The sequence below is a fragment of the Limanda limanda genome, chromosome 4 (assembly GCF_963576545.1).
Source record: "Limanda limanda chromosome 4, fLimLim1.1, whole genome shotgun sequence".
NCBI lineage: Eukaryota > Metazoa > Chordata > Actinopteri > Pleuronectiformes > Pleuronectidae > Limanda > Limanda limanda.
In genome coordinates this window covers 28,005,591-28,022,735 of record NC_083639.1, presented here as the reverse complement: position 1 = coordinate 28,022,735, position 17,145 = coordinate 28,005,591, and the positions used below count along the sequence as shown (strand labels likewise).

At 44.1% G+C, this 17,145-nt stretch overlaps 2 protein-coding genes across 2 annotated transcripts in view; one reads left to right on the top strand and one right to left on the bottom strand.

Moving 5' to 3' along the window:
• The window catches only part of pmepa1 (prostate transmembrane protein, androgen induced 1), a 37,219-nt gene extending 35,800 nt beyond the window's left edge, over positions 1 to 1,419 (top strand). The window contains exon 5 of the mRNA XM_061069728.1: positions 515 to 1,419. Within this exon, the coding sequence (XP_060925711.1) occupies positions 515 to 827 (313 nt within the window). The 3' untranslated portion in view covers positions 828 to 1,419. The remainder of the gene's footprint in view (positions 1 to 514) is intronic.
• Positions 1,420 to 9,354: 7,935 nt separating this feature from the next.
• cfap91 (cilia and flagella associated protein 91) lies at positions 9,355 to 17,145 on the bottom strand. The gene is given in 18 exon segments (XM_061070014.1): positions 9,355 to 9,455; positions 9,525 to 9,617; positions 9,768 to 9,859; positions 10,807 to 10,955; positions 11,044 to 11,265; positions 11,353 to 11,499; positions 12,565 to 12,636; positions 12,728 to 12,829; positions 12,908 to 13,038; positions 13,130 to 13,285; positions 13,380 to 13,537; positions 14,414 to 14,591; positions 14,687 to 14,865; positions 14,966 to 15,022; positions 15,469 to 15,506; positions 15,596 to 15,790; positions 16,870 to 16,934; positions 17,058 to 17,145. Coding segments are annotated over 18 exon segments (2,223 nt in total).

Here is a 17,145-nt window from a genome sequence, read left to right as displayed (position 1 = left end):
TAAATGAAAGGTGAATTTATTAGAATGAATAAAAGTTTACTTAAAATATAAACTTTGAAATAAACAAAAAGTAGGCTATTGTTGTTTGTATGTAGGCGATGCAAAGCTAGTGCTTGGGTATGTTTAGATTCTTGTGCAAAAACAAGAGCTGGTCAACATGCTCTGGGGTGATGTTGCCCCCCCCCCCCATAGTCCCCCCCCCCCATAAAAAACAATAGATATATGTTGTTTTTTTTAAAATAAAAATAAATCATCATTTTTTTTATTTTTTATCGATTTTTTTATTGATTTGGGAGGCAGCATGGCGATTTAAAAACAATCGCGATTTGTAACTGAATCGATTTCCCCCCCCATCCCTACTAATAACACAGACACGCCCGAAAACCAAATGAATATTGATGCCTCACTACAGCTTAAGTCTTTAACAATTAATTTTAGGAATAAGTTTGATAAATCTACTTAAGCAGGAATGCAAACATCTCTATTACACATATCGATGTTGTTTTATTCTCAGTCTGCAGGCTCCTCCCCCGAGCGTCCATTCGGGCATCAGTGTGTTAGAAGCCCAGGAGGCCTTGTCCCGGCACCAGAAGCAGAGCTCTCGAGTGGAGGGAGCCCCCCCGGCCTACAGCGAGGTGATCGGGCACTACTACCACCCGACCGCCCTGAACTCCAGCCACAACCATCGGACTGTTCCATCCGCACAAGCGCCCCCGTCCTCGCTCATACATGGTCTGATCCGACCTCCGCCTCAGCAGCAAGGAAGTGTGGACAACAGGAACGCAAGGAATACAAAGGAGAAATCCCAGAAGCCCCAGCAAGTGTGACAGAACTGTTTCCTCTTTTCTAGCCCGCAGGAAGGATTATGCCTCGCCACTTTGGGGAAACGGTCAGCAGCCAACAAGGAGCAACCTGGTCGGTGGTTCACTCCACAGGTTTAAGGGCTGGTTAGTTGTGGTCGTGGCTGACACGGTTTCCCCTTCATCACGGACCGGGCTAGGAGCGAGAGGCAGCAGCGCACGCCGGCTTCTCGTTAGGTAGGAACATCTGGAACCCGCATCATTCCTGCAGAGCATGGTCGCAGGAGAACATCTGGTCCTTCCTGCTCCACAGTTTCCTGTGCACTTCGGATGAACCGACGACGATGACGACGATGTCCGAGAAGGAGGTTGAAGGGCGGAGGCGGGGGAGAAGGCGGATACAGATGTGCCTCCTCCTCCCCCACAGCACCTCCTCTCGCTGCGGCTCATCGCTCCTCCACGACTGAACTAGCCTTCACTCATTATAAATATTTACTCGTTCTGTTTGTTTTCTGTAGAACTTTCTCTTTTGTTTGTTCCACGCTTACAGGATCGTTTCTATCCAGGCGAAACGGTGAAATGTTGCAGTCTCCTTGGTTCTTCCAGGATTTGTTTTTGTTTTCTCGTGATAATCCCCCCCCCCCCCCCCATCATCCCTCGCTGCTTTGACTCCAGTAAAGTTTGTTCCCGACTGCACAGCTCAGCGTTTGGCGGCGACTCCTGCAACAGGCTTTAGCTGCATCACTGAGACACGTTAGCGCTCGAAACAATATTCACACAAAGAGTTTAGATGTCGTTAGCATTACTTTAAAACTAGCTTACGAGTTGTAGCACAGTGCTAAGAAAACGTCCTCGAGCTAAACATCATGCCTTATATCGACCAACTGATGCAGGAGTTGTCGCTTAAATCTTTTCCCTGTTTTTTTTTTGTTTTATGTTTTCTGAAGAAGGTTTGCACAAAGTTCAAGACTGTTGACCCCCAGAAAAAACCCGCAATATGATTGATAAGAGAGAAAATAGAGAAAGTAGGGGTATTTTTCTAAACTAGGTGGATTCTTATCAGTGAAGATGTTTTTTTCTGTTTGTTTTTATATGTTGTGTAGTTTTAGAAAAAAAGAAAAGAAACAAACATCTGTAATCTGTTGGGGTGCCAACTTTCACGTTGAACATTTTGCTACGTACATGTTGGCATGTATATATGTTACAAATGGACGATATATACACACACATGTATGCAAACCGAGAGCAAACTTAAAAGCACGAACTTAGAGTTATTTATATAATTGCTAAAAAGAATTGCACTATTTTTTAGTACGCGCAGATGGAACGTGTGAGAGAGACTTTTATTGTGAAGGAGCTCTGTCCATTGGGAAACAAACAGGAAGAGAGAAACCACGGGGGGGGGGAGGGGCGAGGGTCGGGTCCACGTCAGTGCACAGCGGCGAGTATCACGAGAACATATCACGGGAGAGATTCTGACTTTGATTCAAAGGACTTGGAACAACCATTACTGTACCATTGATATAAAAATAAAAAAAATAAGAATCCCTGGTTTATGCAAATGTCCGAGTCCTGCGAGCCAACCACAAGTCAGCGTCCAACCGAAACCTGTGGGCCCAATCAGAAACCCTGCTCGAAGCTCTCTCTCTCTCATCCTAGTGGCCGAATCGTTAGCCAATCCCAAAGCCCGAAGCAGGCTGTCGCTACCTCGACCAAACAAGTCAAGCACATACGAGTTTGCTCACGTGAATCAGACGTTGTCTCATCGAACAAAAGTCTGAACTAATCAAGACAATGTGTATTGTAACAGTGAATGAAATTAGAGTAGTTTTAAAAAAATCCTGCTGTGTGTTATTTTATTTTGAATGTCAGACTATTTGTTGGTTAGTCGTGTGAGAAGAGAGCGGGAACGACGCAGGTTCAGTGACGCCAGGTCGCCCGAAATGTGTGATACGCTGACTGTGCACTGCCGTGGACACACACACACAAACACACAAACACAACCTTTCTGCAGTTTCATTTAGAGTCGCATCTCTCCTGCCTTTTCAACAAAAACACACACAAGTACCCACAATCCCCTCTGGCGAGTTTCTCTCTTGCAGGCATCTCTGAGCACTTTACGGCACCAGGAAGGAGACAAACAATGTTCTGTCAGCCAGCGTCAGCCAGAATGAAACTTAGAAACTTCACTTTTACCTTTAAATTGAGTTTAGATTCAATTCTCTGATCTTCTTTAACGTCTTTGTGTTGGACGCAGCGCAGGATGAGTTGTTTTAAACAAGACACGCTGAAGTGTTGAAAAGTGACACGAGTGTTAATAGCGACTCATCTTGTGTCATATCTGAACAGTGGAAATAAAGGTTGGATTATAATTAAAGTAGGATCTTAACGTTTCTCTAGTTTTAGCCTTTTTTAAGTTGCTGCTCGTATATGAAAAGTTTCCAAGTTATGTTAGTTTGTATTGATGTGAAGGAACCACAGCCCAAATGAAGCCAGCGCCCTCTAGTGTTCAGTCTTTATGCAACAGCGCCCTCCAGAGGGACCCAACCAAACCGCAGCCAAAATATTTAATTTAGTAGAGGAGAGATTTAAAGGTTTCATAATCTGATCATTTGTCTTCTCGTTACTTTTGAAATCACATGTCAAACACAAAACAACGAAATATTACAAACCCTGAGATCTTTACATTCAAAACAGCTGTAAACTGTAGAGCAACATAATCTTAAGAAATTAGTTTTTCTATTTTAAGAATATATAATTAGTATATTGTAAGATTTAAATCCTGTGACCACAAGAAAAAAGAGAAACTGACTGAGGACAACACAGCAGCAGATCAACAGAGTGAGATCTGTAGTTTACTGTTGAATCCTGAGTTTAAAATCCTCTAAGTTAAAAGACAAGTTAAAAGACAAATGATCAGAAGCCATTTATATCTGAATCACTTCCCTCTCTCTCTTGTGTACGTCTCTCTTCTCTCTCTCGTCTGCTGCTGTAACTCGGCTGCATTGTGCACTTGAAGAAAAAAATCATTGAATCAATCAAAGTTTGAATCACCTTGTTTGGAGATAACGAGCCTGGCTTCGTTCCCTGTGGAATAGGGTTTGGTTCCCTGCTCTGGAGGGTTTGGGTCCCTGCTCTGGAGGGTTTGGTTCCCTGCTCTGGAGGGTTTGGTTCCCTGCTCTGGAGGGTTTGGTTCCCTGCTCTGGAGGGTTTGGTTCCCTGCTCTGGAGGGTTTGGTTCCCTGCTCTGGAGGGGTTGCAGCGGGTATGAAAAGGCTGAACAGGCTCTGATCAGGGCTGTAGGAGATAAAACTAGTTAGAATCATTTAAAGTCGTGTTAAAATGAATAAGAATAGTGTTGCTTCAGGGAAACTTACGCTGGCTGACGATACAAAATTTAAACAACAGGAGGAGGGAAAACGGACATTTTTCCTGTGATGCTGACACTGACTTCACCAACACACGTACGTTTACACACACAAACATTAGAGCAACTCGTTCTATTTCTACTTCACCTGCTTCCACTGCTTAACTATGACACTTAAACTCATGAGGTAAATTGGTACTGAAAATGTTTTCTAATCGTTTTGGGAAACATGTTGAGTTGAACTGATCTAAATTCAACAGTGTTCACAAGTTAAACTAATCAGGGCTCAAATGTCCCAAACTTGTCCGAGCAGATGATAATCTGTGTGTGTTTGGACGGGCCACACCCTTAGCTTAGCATTAAAGCTAACGCGAGCGTGTCAGTTAGCATAGTAGCCAACACAGCGTTTTTATAACCTGACCGTGGACGACGTCTTTTCCCAAAGTAAAGAAAGAGTTAACAACACAGACTTGCCCTGGGAAAGACCTCCAGCTGTCTAGACAGAAGCTAAACACACACACACACACACACACACACACACACAGTAGACTAAATAAACTTACTTAAGAACCAGACCTTCCACACACACAGGTGCACTTTCATTCATCCACACACTCTTATTATGGACCACACAAGATAGCGAAAACATTTATCTCTCTCACACACACACACAACCACAGACACACACTTCCCTCTTCCTGTCTGAACGAGCTCTACCTGTTCCCTAGAGATTCCTGCCGTCCAATGACAGAGCTCCCTTCCAACCGGCCCTTGCCGCTATTGGCCGGGCGTCTTTTTGGTCTCCCTGGAAACGTCCGTCTTATATTATTGTTGCTATGTCGTTACAAGTGTGCCTGCCTGTGCTGAGACGGGCAAAATGTGAGTGGCTAGTCTGGGCTGTCAATCATCCCAGGCCACGCCTCCTTACTGTCTCACGTGATGATTGGATGATGATGATGATGATGATGATGAGATTGAGTATAGTGACGATGAAGATGTTTTTGATAGTGATGCCGCAGAGAGCGTTGCAATACACCTACTATTTGCCTTTTTGATAATATTAGTCATATTAACGTAGTGTGCTAAATGTAATTTTTTTTTTTAATTGTTGTTTTTATTGTTGTTTATTCACTTGAGAACAAAAAAAAGGTCATTTTATTATCAATCCACTGATCACACAGAACTTTTCTTTTTCCATTTCTAAAACCAACGTCGACAGAGTAAAACTACCTAACACGCGATCGCTGCAGATCCGCGGGGGGGGGGGGGGGGGAGGACGTGTAAATACAAGAACGTGGACTTCTGCTTTCAAAGTGCCCTTCTCCCGTTTGATGTGTGCATGTGAGTGTGATTCACGTACGTCACCTGAGATCAGCTAAAGTTCGATCGCACGTACGACTTCACGTACGATTCGCTGTGCGCGCTAACCCCGTCCGCTACATGGCTAATCATCACGTCTCCTCGCCTGGCCCAGCGTCTACACGTGTGCCTTCTGGTGTCCGGTCTCAACGGAGACTTCACCCGACTGTAAAAACACATCACGGTGCAAAAAAACTCTTCAATTTCCCTGTTTTTGTTGTCGTCAGACTTCGAACGGCAGCAAAATATCAGAAAACGGACCCAACTTCTGTCGGGAAAGTATGGAAGATCATTCATGCCAGAAAAATGTGGAAGAATCAACCAAAAATCGACTCAACTTCAGAATTGACCTGCTGTTTCCGTGGTCAAGAATGTCTTTTGATTTCAATTTCAAAGCTAACATGGAAATAAAAGTCCTTCAATTTCATCCGAATTTGTTTTCAATTCCAACATTTCCTTCTGGACAACTGTGAAACAGCTCCATCTGCTGGGGAGAATAGTGTACTTCAGCTAAAAGCAACTAATGAGATGAAAAAATGCTTTTTCAAAAATGTGATCTGTAATTTATTGTAAACATTCCAACGTTTTGGTCATGTTTCTGGCATGAATGAACTTCCATAAGTTTCTGCTAACCCCTCGGCCTCCACTGAAGTCGACGCTGAACAGTTCGTCTGCTTTCGATCCGTCTGACCTCTCGTAAAGAATCTGCAGCTCAGTTTCCTGTCTTCAGTCGCGTTTAAGACATTTTTCCAAAGAAGGAATCATCCTAAACAAAACTCTTGCATCTGTAAAAAAAATAAGAAAAAAGTCAAGAGTTACGCCTGACTTGAACTTTTCTGTTTCTTTCATTTCTTTGGACGAACATTTAGCTTTAGACGCCTTTTTTCCAGTTTCTCTAAGTACTTCAGTTACACAGGTGAAAACACTCGTACTCGTGTGAAAGAGGAGAAACAACATAAACTGGAGGAAGGTGGAAAGTAAAGCAGATGTTTCGCTCCTCTGTGTGTTTGCTCATCCTGCATCGTGCTGTTCTTGTTTCTGCTCGCTCTGCTCTGAATCAGCGCCGCTCGGCGCCTCTCCTCTGACAATGTTGAAGAAAATATACGAATACACTCTCTTTCGGTTGCAGTATGTATGTGTGCGTATTTAAACAAGCCTCGATATCTTGCAGGACACAACGCTCGTCCGCCACAGTGACTATTGTAGAAGTCTTCCACCCGTCGTCGAGTTTAATCCTGCACGCATGTTAAATGTGGGACTTGTACAATAGATCCGTTTGTCGTGGTCAGGATTCCTTCATGCGTCCGGTCCTGAGCTCTGAGAACCTTCAGTTCGGCCGGAGCAGACGTCAGAGACAACATGGAGGAGCCCTGATCTGCTCTTGTAGAAAAATGATGGATTCTCCTGAATTTAAATGAAGCACCGGGCTCATTCATCTCCCACTGCAGCACAGCGGGGGGGGGGAGAACAAGAGATGAACCCGGTGCTGGGAGGTTCAGGCGTAGAATCTGTTTTCTGTCACAGCATGGCTCGCAGTTATATAGAGGCCTACTTATTCTCAATGATGATAATTGCTTATTTGTGTATTAAAACAGTTTATTTTAATTTATATTGGATGGTCTACGTGTTGCTGGGTTTGTTATTTTCTTCTATGTTTGTTTCAAACAGAAGACAATGGTTTATCGTTGTTGTCACAGAACATGGTATGAATCGGACACATTTCAGTTAGCCTTCGATTTAAAAAACCAATAAAAAAGTTTTATAAATACGTCTGTTTCTCGTCTGATTTGTTTTTCCTCAATGTTCGATTTTTGTTTGTCCAGAAGGATTAAAGTTTCTTGTGTCTATTTCTATCACCTCCAACAAACATATGACACCAAACCATCCTTCAAATCTTCAGGCGACTCTTTTAATGTCAAAATTATAAACAAGGTTCATACTTGCAGACACATTAATAATAATAACAGTAAAGCAATGTTTGATTTCAAACCTCCACCAACACACACACAATAAAACGTTCTAGTCTTCAACCAAACCCCAAATTATGAAGCTTTCAGCAGGACGTTAGTGACTTTAGAGGCTTTGATTCAAAGGTTTCTGACTGTGTAGTTGAGACTGTTTACAAAAACAGTCTCAACTACGTCAACTGGAACTAACTGAGACAAGCAGGGAAACGTTAATGTGACAGAGCAGGACTTTCACACAAGAGTAAGACTCAACTATTAAGATAAACTACAATAATTATGTTTCAGTAAAGTTAGTTCTCGAATATTAAACCAAGTTCAGTCCAATTAACAACAGTATTTAAACAGGTCTGATGCAGCTGAGACTCTTTTATTTAAGCAGAAACAAAAGTGCTGCAGCGATCAGGTAACACAAAGAAACTGATTTCACATCCAGTAGTTTGATCAGTTTGTTTGTTTTGAGTTTCTTTTCTGAAACCAATAAACTGAGTAAAAGAGAGAAATGAGGAGTTGATGGCTGCAGGTTCAGTGTTTGGCTGTTGGAGCTGGAGTCAGATTATTAGTCAACAACAGAAACTAAACTTGATACAAAGTTGAAAAAGGTCTTTAAAGTGATTCTACATCAAGAATCAAGAAGAGTTCTGAGGTTGTTCCTAAAATCCACCTTAAATACGACCAGTACCTCGTGACGACTCTTTCAAAACCATGTCCTCTCTTTACCCCAATTCTTTATATACGTGTGAACTTAATAACAAAAACCTCTATGATACCATACAAACATTTTTCTCAGCAAATCACAGAATGAATCTGTCAGAAATCTGTTAAGTTTAGAGCAACAGTGCCTCATAGTGGCTGAAGAGTGGAACTTCCTCAGGTGCAGGGTGAACGCTGGGGGGTCAGAGCCCAACTCAGTTTGACTGCATCTCAGAATTTAATATTTTCAGTCTCTACAGTACAAGTGCTACACATTCTCATTTTTTTCTATGTATTCTTTTCTCTTTTTTTTTACTGTTTGTCAGACATCATCTTCTTAACCGAGCTGTAGTCAGTAGAGATGTGTTTTTAGTCTGGAGGAAGATGTGAAGACCTTCCGTCCTGATGTCGATGTGGAGCTCGTTCCACCGCAAAGCAGCCGGGACAGAAAACAGTCTTTGGGTGTTGAGCTCGCAGTGAGGAAGCAGCCGATTGGTCGATGCAGAGCGGAGTGGACGGGCTGGGGTGTAACGTTTGACCAGGTCCTGGATGTGGACTGGACCGGATCCGTTCGCAGCACGGTACGAAGGAACTAATGTTTTGAAACGGATGTGACCAGTGAAGGGAGTGGAGGAGCGGAGTAGTGTGAGTGAATTTAGGTTAAAGACCAGTGGAGCTGCTGCTTTCTGGATGAGCTGCAGAGGTCGGATGGCGCCAGCAGGTCGACCTGCCAGGAGGGAGGGGCAGTAGTCTACAGGCATGAGGTCCTGGACCAGAACCTGGACCAGAACCTGCACCGCCTCCTGAGTGAGAAGGGGACGTATTCTCCTGATGTTGTGCATCATGAATCTACAGGAACGTGTTGTTACAGAAAGGGAGAGTTGGCTGTCGAGTGTCACACCCAGGTTCCTAGCAGTCTGAGTGGGGGGGCGACCACGGAGTTGTCAAAGGTAAAGGTCAGGTGGTGGGTGGGAGGAGCTTTTCCCCGGGAGGAAAAGTAGTTCAGTCTAGTTGGGTTTCATCTGCGTAGCTACGGTAGGAAAACCCATGTGAGTGAATGACAGAGCTGAGAGAGTTGTTGTACAGAGAGAGGAGGGTTAGGGACCCCGGACGGAACCTTGAGGGACCCCCGGAGTGAGAGGACAGGGGTCCGGACACAGATCCTCTCCAGGTTACTCGGTAGGATCAGTCGTTGAGGTCTCTACTCCGTGAGGTTCAGGTTCTGCTTCCTGCTGATGATCCGGCTCTTGGCTGCTCAGCTCCTCAACGCAGGCTGTTTCAGAAGGAAGGAGGGAAGGAAGGGAGGAGGGAGGGAGGGAAGGAGGAGAGGAGGGAGGGAGGGAAGGAGGGGAGGAGGGACGGATCCCAGAACCCTCTGCAGCCTCATTGATGAGCTCCCGAACGGCCTGCAAGTGTTTCTGCTGCCTCGCGTGAACTGACGGAGAGAAAAGAGAAAGTCAGCGAGTGTTTTCTACCTTTTCTTTACTTTTGTTTTGTTTTATTGATTATGATTTTTTAAAATTTTGATTTATAACATTTGTTGTATTCTGATTCTTTGTGTGGAAACCCGAAAAACCGGACAAACCTCTTCTCCTGATGTTGATCTTCTCCACCTCTGGGATGAGGAAACTGTAAACCAGCTCTGACACGATCTCCTCCGACTGAAGGTTGTTCCTGCTTCTCACACACACACACACACACACACACACACACACACACACACACACACACACACACACACACACACACACACACACACACACACACACACACACACACACACACATTTAAATAATTTATTTGAATCCACCAATCATATTCGTACAACAAGGATTCAAACATTTCTCAGAGGTTGAATACAGCTCAGGGACTCATGGGTACAAGAAACATCTCCTACGCCAAACAGCAAGACCACCTATAGCAGCTGATACAGAGCAGAACTTTGCTAGTTGTTTAGATCGGCTCTTACTAAGTCCTGCCAAAGGTCAAAGGTCAAAGGTCAAAGGTTCAGTCGTAGCCCACTGACCGAAAGTTTATGGACACGCCCCAGACTTCCAAATATCAGTACTACCAGTTTACATGTATAGCCTAGGTCTCTCATTTTAGCAACAATGGGCTGGTATTTGGTCAACTTGTCAAGGAAGGCTAAGTCCATGTAGAGGTCATAGACACACACACACACACACACACAAGGAAGGCTAAGTCCATGTAGAGGTCATAGACACACACACACACACACAAGGAAGGCTAAGTCCATGTAGAGGTCATAGACACACACACACACACACACACAAGGAAGGCTAAGTCCATGTAGAGGTCATAGACACACACACACACACACAAGGAAGGCTAAGTCCATGTAGAGGTCATAGACACACACACACACACACAAGGAAGGCTAAGTCCATGTAGAGGTCATAGACACAGGCGACCTCAAGGACTACTACCTCCCTTTTAACCTTGTCCAAGAGAACAACATCAGGGGTGTTAGGGATGTTACAGAACACACACACACACACACACACACAGACACACACACAGACACACACACACGGCTGGGTGTTATCTCTGGGTTTGAGCGTCTGAATACAGAAGCTGAGCCCACATGCTGAGGAGTCTCTTACCTTTTCTCCGCAGCGTAAACGATGTCGTTGATCTCCTTCGCTCTCCGGCGGATCTCCTCTCGGGCCTGGTCGTCCGCCGTCTGCTCCACGGTTCCCAGGATGACGCTCTCCAGATAGAAGTCCACAGTTTCCTGGTGAATCTCCACCACCTGTGACAGAGCATGAAGCGCATCAGAGCGCGGCCTCCACCGACTCACACGTGTATTTACTTGACCTGCTCAGGAACCATGTACGCACTTGTCTGAAGATCTCATCCTCTTCTCTGCGTCTGTACTCCTCCAGCTGCCTCCGGCCGCTCTCCTCCGCCTCTCGGATGCGGCGCTCCCTCTCGGCGAGGAGCGTGAAGGCGTGGATCCGCCGCTCCTCCTGGAGACGAATCAGCTCCTTGGACAAGGTGTCGAACATGTCCTCCAGCTCCACGCCGATCACTCGGGCCTGGGACGCCTCGGTCTGACACGTCTGAGGGAGGGAGGGAAGAGGAGGAGGCGTGAGTGAGGAGGTCGTTAAATGTGAAATACACTGAATGTGAGTGTGTGAGTGTTTCACCTCGAGTCTCTCTTTGTCTCTCTGTGTCTTCAGGGTGATCATCAGCTCCTTGTCCACCCGCTGCAGCTCCTGCTCTTGTCTCTGCAGAGCGTGGACCGTCCTCAGCTCCTGGATCAGGTCCATGTGGTTTTCTTTGCCCTTAAACATCTTCGCAACAAGATCACAACAACAGACAGAAATATGTATTTATTTATTTACATCCTCAGCAGCCAGACCTCAGTCTAACACAGCCCTGCCTAATAAATTGCATTTTATACAATAATAATATTTTCTTTTGTACGCTCTGTCTACATATTCTTACACTCATAGTATATTATATTATCTATTGTATAGTCAAATACTTATATTTATACCTCTACTATATATCATATCATATTATATCATACTCTTTGTATATTCTTGTATATACACATATTTATACATGTGTACATGTTATTATTATTATATTTACTATTATTATATATACTTTTGCTGTCATTATTACTATATACTGCTATTATATTGGTATAATTACTATCATATATAAATACATATTGTTATATTATATACTATATATACTGTACTATTTTTATATACTGTCTAACAATAACATTACCATCATATCATCAGGACTATTACCATCATCTTGACATTGCACCTTATCTACCTGTTTATCTTGTGTTTCTGTTTTTATTCTTTCTACCTCAATATTTTTTATTTTATTCTATTGTATTGTGTTTTATTCAAATATACCGGCTGCTATGATGACTTAATTTCATTTCCCTTCGGGGATGAATAAAGTAATCTATCTATCTATCTATCTATCTATCTATCTATCTATCTATCTATCTATCTATCTATCTATCTATCTATCTATCTATCTATCTATCTATCTATCTATCTATCTATCTATCTATCTATCCATCCATCCATCCATCCATCCATCCATCCATCCATCCATCCACATCCATCCATCCATCCATCCATCCATCCATCCATCCATCCATCCATCCATCCATCCATCCATCCATCCATCCATCCATCCATCCATCCATCCATCCATCCATCCATCCATCTATCTATCTATCTATAAGTGTTTACTGTGTGTGTGTGTGTGTGTGTGTGTGTGTGTGTGTGTGTGTGTGTGTGAGTCTGTGACACGTATTCACACACACAGACACACACACAGATGAGGTCAGGGGTTAAAGGTCACAGACAGACACGTGTTCAGACCTCGTTCTGGACGCTCTTTCCTCTCAGCAGCTTCTGCAGGTGGATGACAGCGAGCTCCGTCTCCTCTTCTTCCTGAAGAAGATCAAATAAAAATGAATCAACAAACACCATCAGGCTGAACCATCAGGCTGAGTGTGTGGATCAGAGCGGGAGGGTCGCTGACCTCGGACGGCTCCTCCACGACGGGCGTGGCCGGACGAGGAACCGGCTTCTCCTTCTTGACCAGGAAACGTAACGGCATCTCCGTCCTCTTCTCCCTCAGCGCCTGTGGACACACGCTGGGTCACGTGTGTATTTACACCTGAGGCGAATGTGCCTGACCATGAATTATTGTTCCGTGTACCTTGTATGTGTTCATTTGCTCTAACGCTTTCTTCACGGACGGCTGGATCACGTCCTTGATGACGTCTTTGGATCTTTTCAGCCGCAGCTGACAGAGCGGGGTGGAGGACCGGGCCTCCAGCTCCATCAGGCCTGGGATCCACACAAAGTCACACGTTATCTGAACAGCAGAGTAAAGATGCTCCATTCTGTTAGTGCCCAAAGATCATTTTTAGATTCAAACCTTCGTATGTGTTCAGGTGGTGTTTCTTGGGCGCGCTGCTGGGAGCTCCGGTGAACGATCCCCTGAGGGAGTGAGGGACGAACTCAGTGTCTTTCAGGCCGAGTCGCTTCACCTGGGCCTTCATGCTCCTTCCCTTGGTTTGCAGTTTCCTCAGGGCTACACACCGAGGACACAAAGAGGAACAGTGAGGGAAATGAAACCTCCAGTGATGGATGTTCAGCAGCTCGGGGGGGGCGGAGGTTTGTCTTACAGCGGGTGTGGTGGCTGTGGGTCTTGTGTAGTTTTCCCTCCCGGTGGCTCAGGAGCTTGAAGTAGCTGTGTGTCAGTCTCTGGTCTGTCATGTCTCTCTGGACCTCGTCTCTCTGCCTCAGTAGCTGCGTCAGCACCACCAGGCGGGACTCCTGCAGCCTGGCCCCCCCCCACAGACACACACAGGGTTAACGGTGGAAACCACGGCAACGGTAAGAGCAGGTTGCTTAATGAGCCGAGAACTGGAAACGTCAACTGGATCCTTCAAACCTGTTGTGTTAGCAGTTACTCTCTCTGCTTTATACGCTGATAACTATTACTTTTGGTACCACTAGGGGGCAGTGGAACAAAGCTTTGACTGTCCATGGATGGATGACATGACACCCACACACCCATCCACAGGTAGCCAGAGGTTTACCTCACTATATGTTTATGCTCTTTTCTGATTAGTAATGAATCAGAATCAGAATCAGAAAGTATTTATTGCCAAGTAGGTTTACACCTACCTGGAATCTGCTCTGGTTATTGGTGCATACAATGAACATAGAAACGTAAAAACACAATAAATACACCACACAAAAAAAAAACAATAATAATTAGGGCTGGGCAAGTTAACTCGTTTCAATCGAGTTAACTCAAGTGATGAGTTAACTCGATTAATTATTTTATCTCGCATTAACTCAGGTTTGATTATTTATTGTTTTATTGTGAAAGTCAGGCTTTTATTTTGTGAAAGTCTGTTGCTGACTGCTGCAGAACAGGAAAAAAGAAAATAATTGGCGGATAAACAATCGAGTTAACTCATCACTTGAGTTAACTCGATTAAAACGAGTTAACTTGCCCAGCCCTAATAATAATATTAAAAAACAATATATATTTACTCAATATTTACTTCTTATTTACTCACTTTTTCTAATATTCATACAAGGTAGCATTTATTTAGACATAAACATATCTATATAAAAGTGAAGTAAAAAGTGAAATGCAAAATGCAAAAAGGAAAACAGTGAACTGTCAAACTGCGGCTCCACTCACTTCTGGATCTCTGTTTCCCTGAAGGCCCACTCCTTGGCCTCCATCTCCTCCATCATCCGCCTCCTCTTGTCCAGCTGACTCAGGTCGTCCTGGGGGGGGAGACTCGCCTCCCAGACCCGTTTGGCCCGGGCCCGCTCGATGATCTCCACCTCCGCCAGGCCAGCGGGCAGACCGTGACCTGAGGGGAGGAGTCACCACAGGGTTCAGGATGTGAAGGAAGTTACAGATAAACTGGTTTGAATGACCTGCAGTGATGTGACTGATGGTTTTTACCCCAGGTCAGAGGAGCCAGCTCCAGCAGGTCCGTGGGAGTCGTGCCCGGGCGGATCACGAACTCGGGGCAGTACGGGTCGGTCTGCGTCTCGCTCTCCCTGTAGTCCGTCTGCACCCCCACCGTGGCGTGGGTGGGCTGCTTCACTGCTTTCTTCCCACCAGCCGCCGCAGCGTTCTCTCTGAGGGGACAAGAGAAGAGGGGATGAACCCGCCGCTGGTTACCAGGACAACGTCACCGGGTGGAAAGTAAATGAAATGTGAGGAAGCTGCTGAACCTACTGTTGCAAACCATAGATCACGTCAGTGGGAAGCCGCCGAGTCAAGGGGACCAGAGGTCTGCGGGGGGGGGGGGGGCAGAGGGGAAACATATATATATATATATATAGAATAGGTGGATTATAACAGATGAATTCAATTTTACATCATCATGAGCCAGACTGATTTATCTCTGAGCCTTTTGCTGATATGAAAACTTATTTTACTGAATAAACAATGCAGAGAATTTGGGTGTTTAAACTTTAAGGTCTCTGATTTCTAATTCTGTATATTTTTTCGTATTTGCTTTTAATTTATTATTTGTAACAAAGTTTATGGTTAAAGTGCAAAAAATTAACCTTCCATTCCATTTCTGTTTAATCGGGGTTTGATATCGACGTCTCAGGGAATCATTGACACTTTTGTTCTATATAATATCTGTGGATTTATCTCTATTTGACATTTATTACTCCATATCAGTCGGGCTCTAATGATTTTCTTCCACCAGCTTCAGACTGGAAACAAACCGTTGAAAGTATTTCCAGAGATCAGCCCCACGATGACTCTGGTCCCATCTTGGCATCGCCCTGTCAGGAACAGAATCAATAATCAATAATCAAAGTTTCAGTTTATACGTGAGAGGAGTAATTCCACTTGTGCCGGGACCCGGCTCCGGAGCGGCTGCTGTTACCCGGTGAGATGCTGCAGAGTCATGCTGTGCTGGTCCCTGTAGCCGCGCCAGGCCCGGTCCACCGACTTGGGCACGGGGTCCGAGGGGTCCGGCTGCAGCGTGAAGCCCGGGTGCTGCGGCAGGCTGCCGAACATGGTGTCATACTCCGCCAGGCGCCGCTGGGAAAAAGAATCGGTGCATCTCATCGCCATTTCTGCTCCTTGTTAGTTTTCAAATGTCCGACTTGTAAATACGACTTGTAAACATTTTATTCACTGACGAGTTTAATCATCTTTTATTCTATTTTACAATATTTATTCTTAGGTTCTTCTCCTTGCTTCCTTTGAAGAGAAAAACCAAAGGAACCTTCTTCAGGTAATAGGAGATGAGTCTCTTATATCAATATCTTCTATTTAATCAAAGGAGCCGTCTTCACTTAGGAGAGATGGATCAGGAGAGAGAAGTAAAGACTCAGAATCAAGACTAAGAAGTTTCCTCCTCATCTTCATATTTGATCTGAAATGATGGTGACCAGCCATCCTCACACTCCGAATTAAGAAAATCAAATCAGTCTATTAAGTATATTCTGTTATATTTCGAGATTTTTTTTGTTGATCTAGCCAGAAACGAAGCTAGCTAGCTAACATCTAGTTTGTTTTGTAAATATTTCTTACTTTCTCACTAGTAGTGGATTATAAAATAAGATCAAATGTGCACAAGCAGCTGTGAGTAGTGACTAGCAGGTGATCTGTAGTGTACGGGTCATTTTGACCTATGTGTGTAAAGCTGGTTTAGAAATACAAAAAAGTTTTTTATTCAAAAAGCAACAAAGATAAAGTTTTAATAAGGATTTGTGATGATCAAAAACAAGTTAATTGTGGAAAACCTGAAATACTGAACGATGAAATTCATTCACTGCAAAGATATGATAAATTAAAGCTGAGCCGAGTCACTTTTGACCCTTGTTGTGGATCAAAGGGTTAATAAAGGTATTTGTCTTTTATTTTCTAGGAAATCTGGGTCCAAACCTGAATAGATCAAACATAACAATATACTTTAATGAATTAGTATTTTATATAATTGTCAAAAATCTCCTTTACCTCTGATTAAGTTATTGTACTAAGTTTTATAAGATGTTAAAGTGTTTTAAATGAAAGTAGATCAAACAACTCTCTGTGGATTGAGCCTCTGGACTTTAATCTTTTTACTTTATTTTACTGATATAATATTTAATCTTCCTCCTCTGATTAAAACTCACCAGTCTGTTTAATGAGGCTCTGGACCGGATGTGATCCACCTCGGAGCAAACCGTGTGAAGCGGATCTGCAGCAGAAACATCAGAGCATCACGCTGAGCTAACGTGCTAAGCTAACGTGCTAAGCTAACGTGCTAAGCTACCTGGTTGTTAGCCGGTAGCTTAGCATGTTTATCCGTGTGTTCACTCACCGTACAGGAAGTCGTAAACACGCTGACGCATCACCACCGGTTTGCTCGTCTTCTTCGTGGAAACCGTGAAACTGACGGATGGATTCAT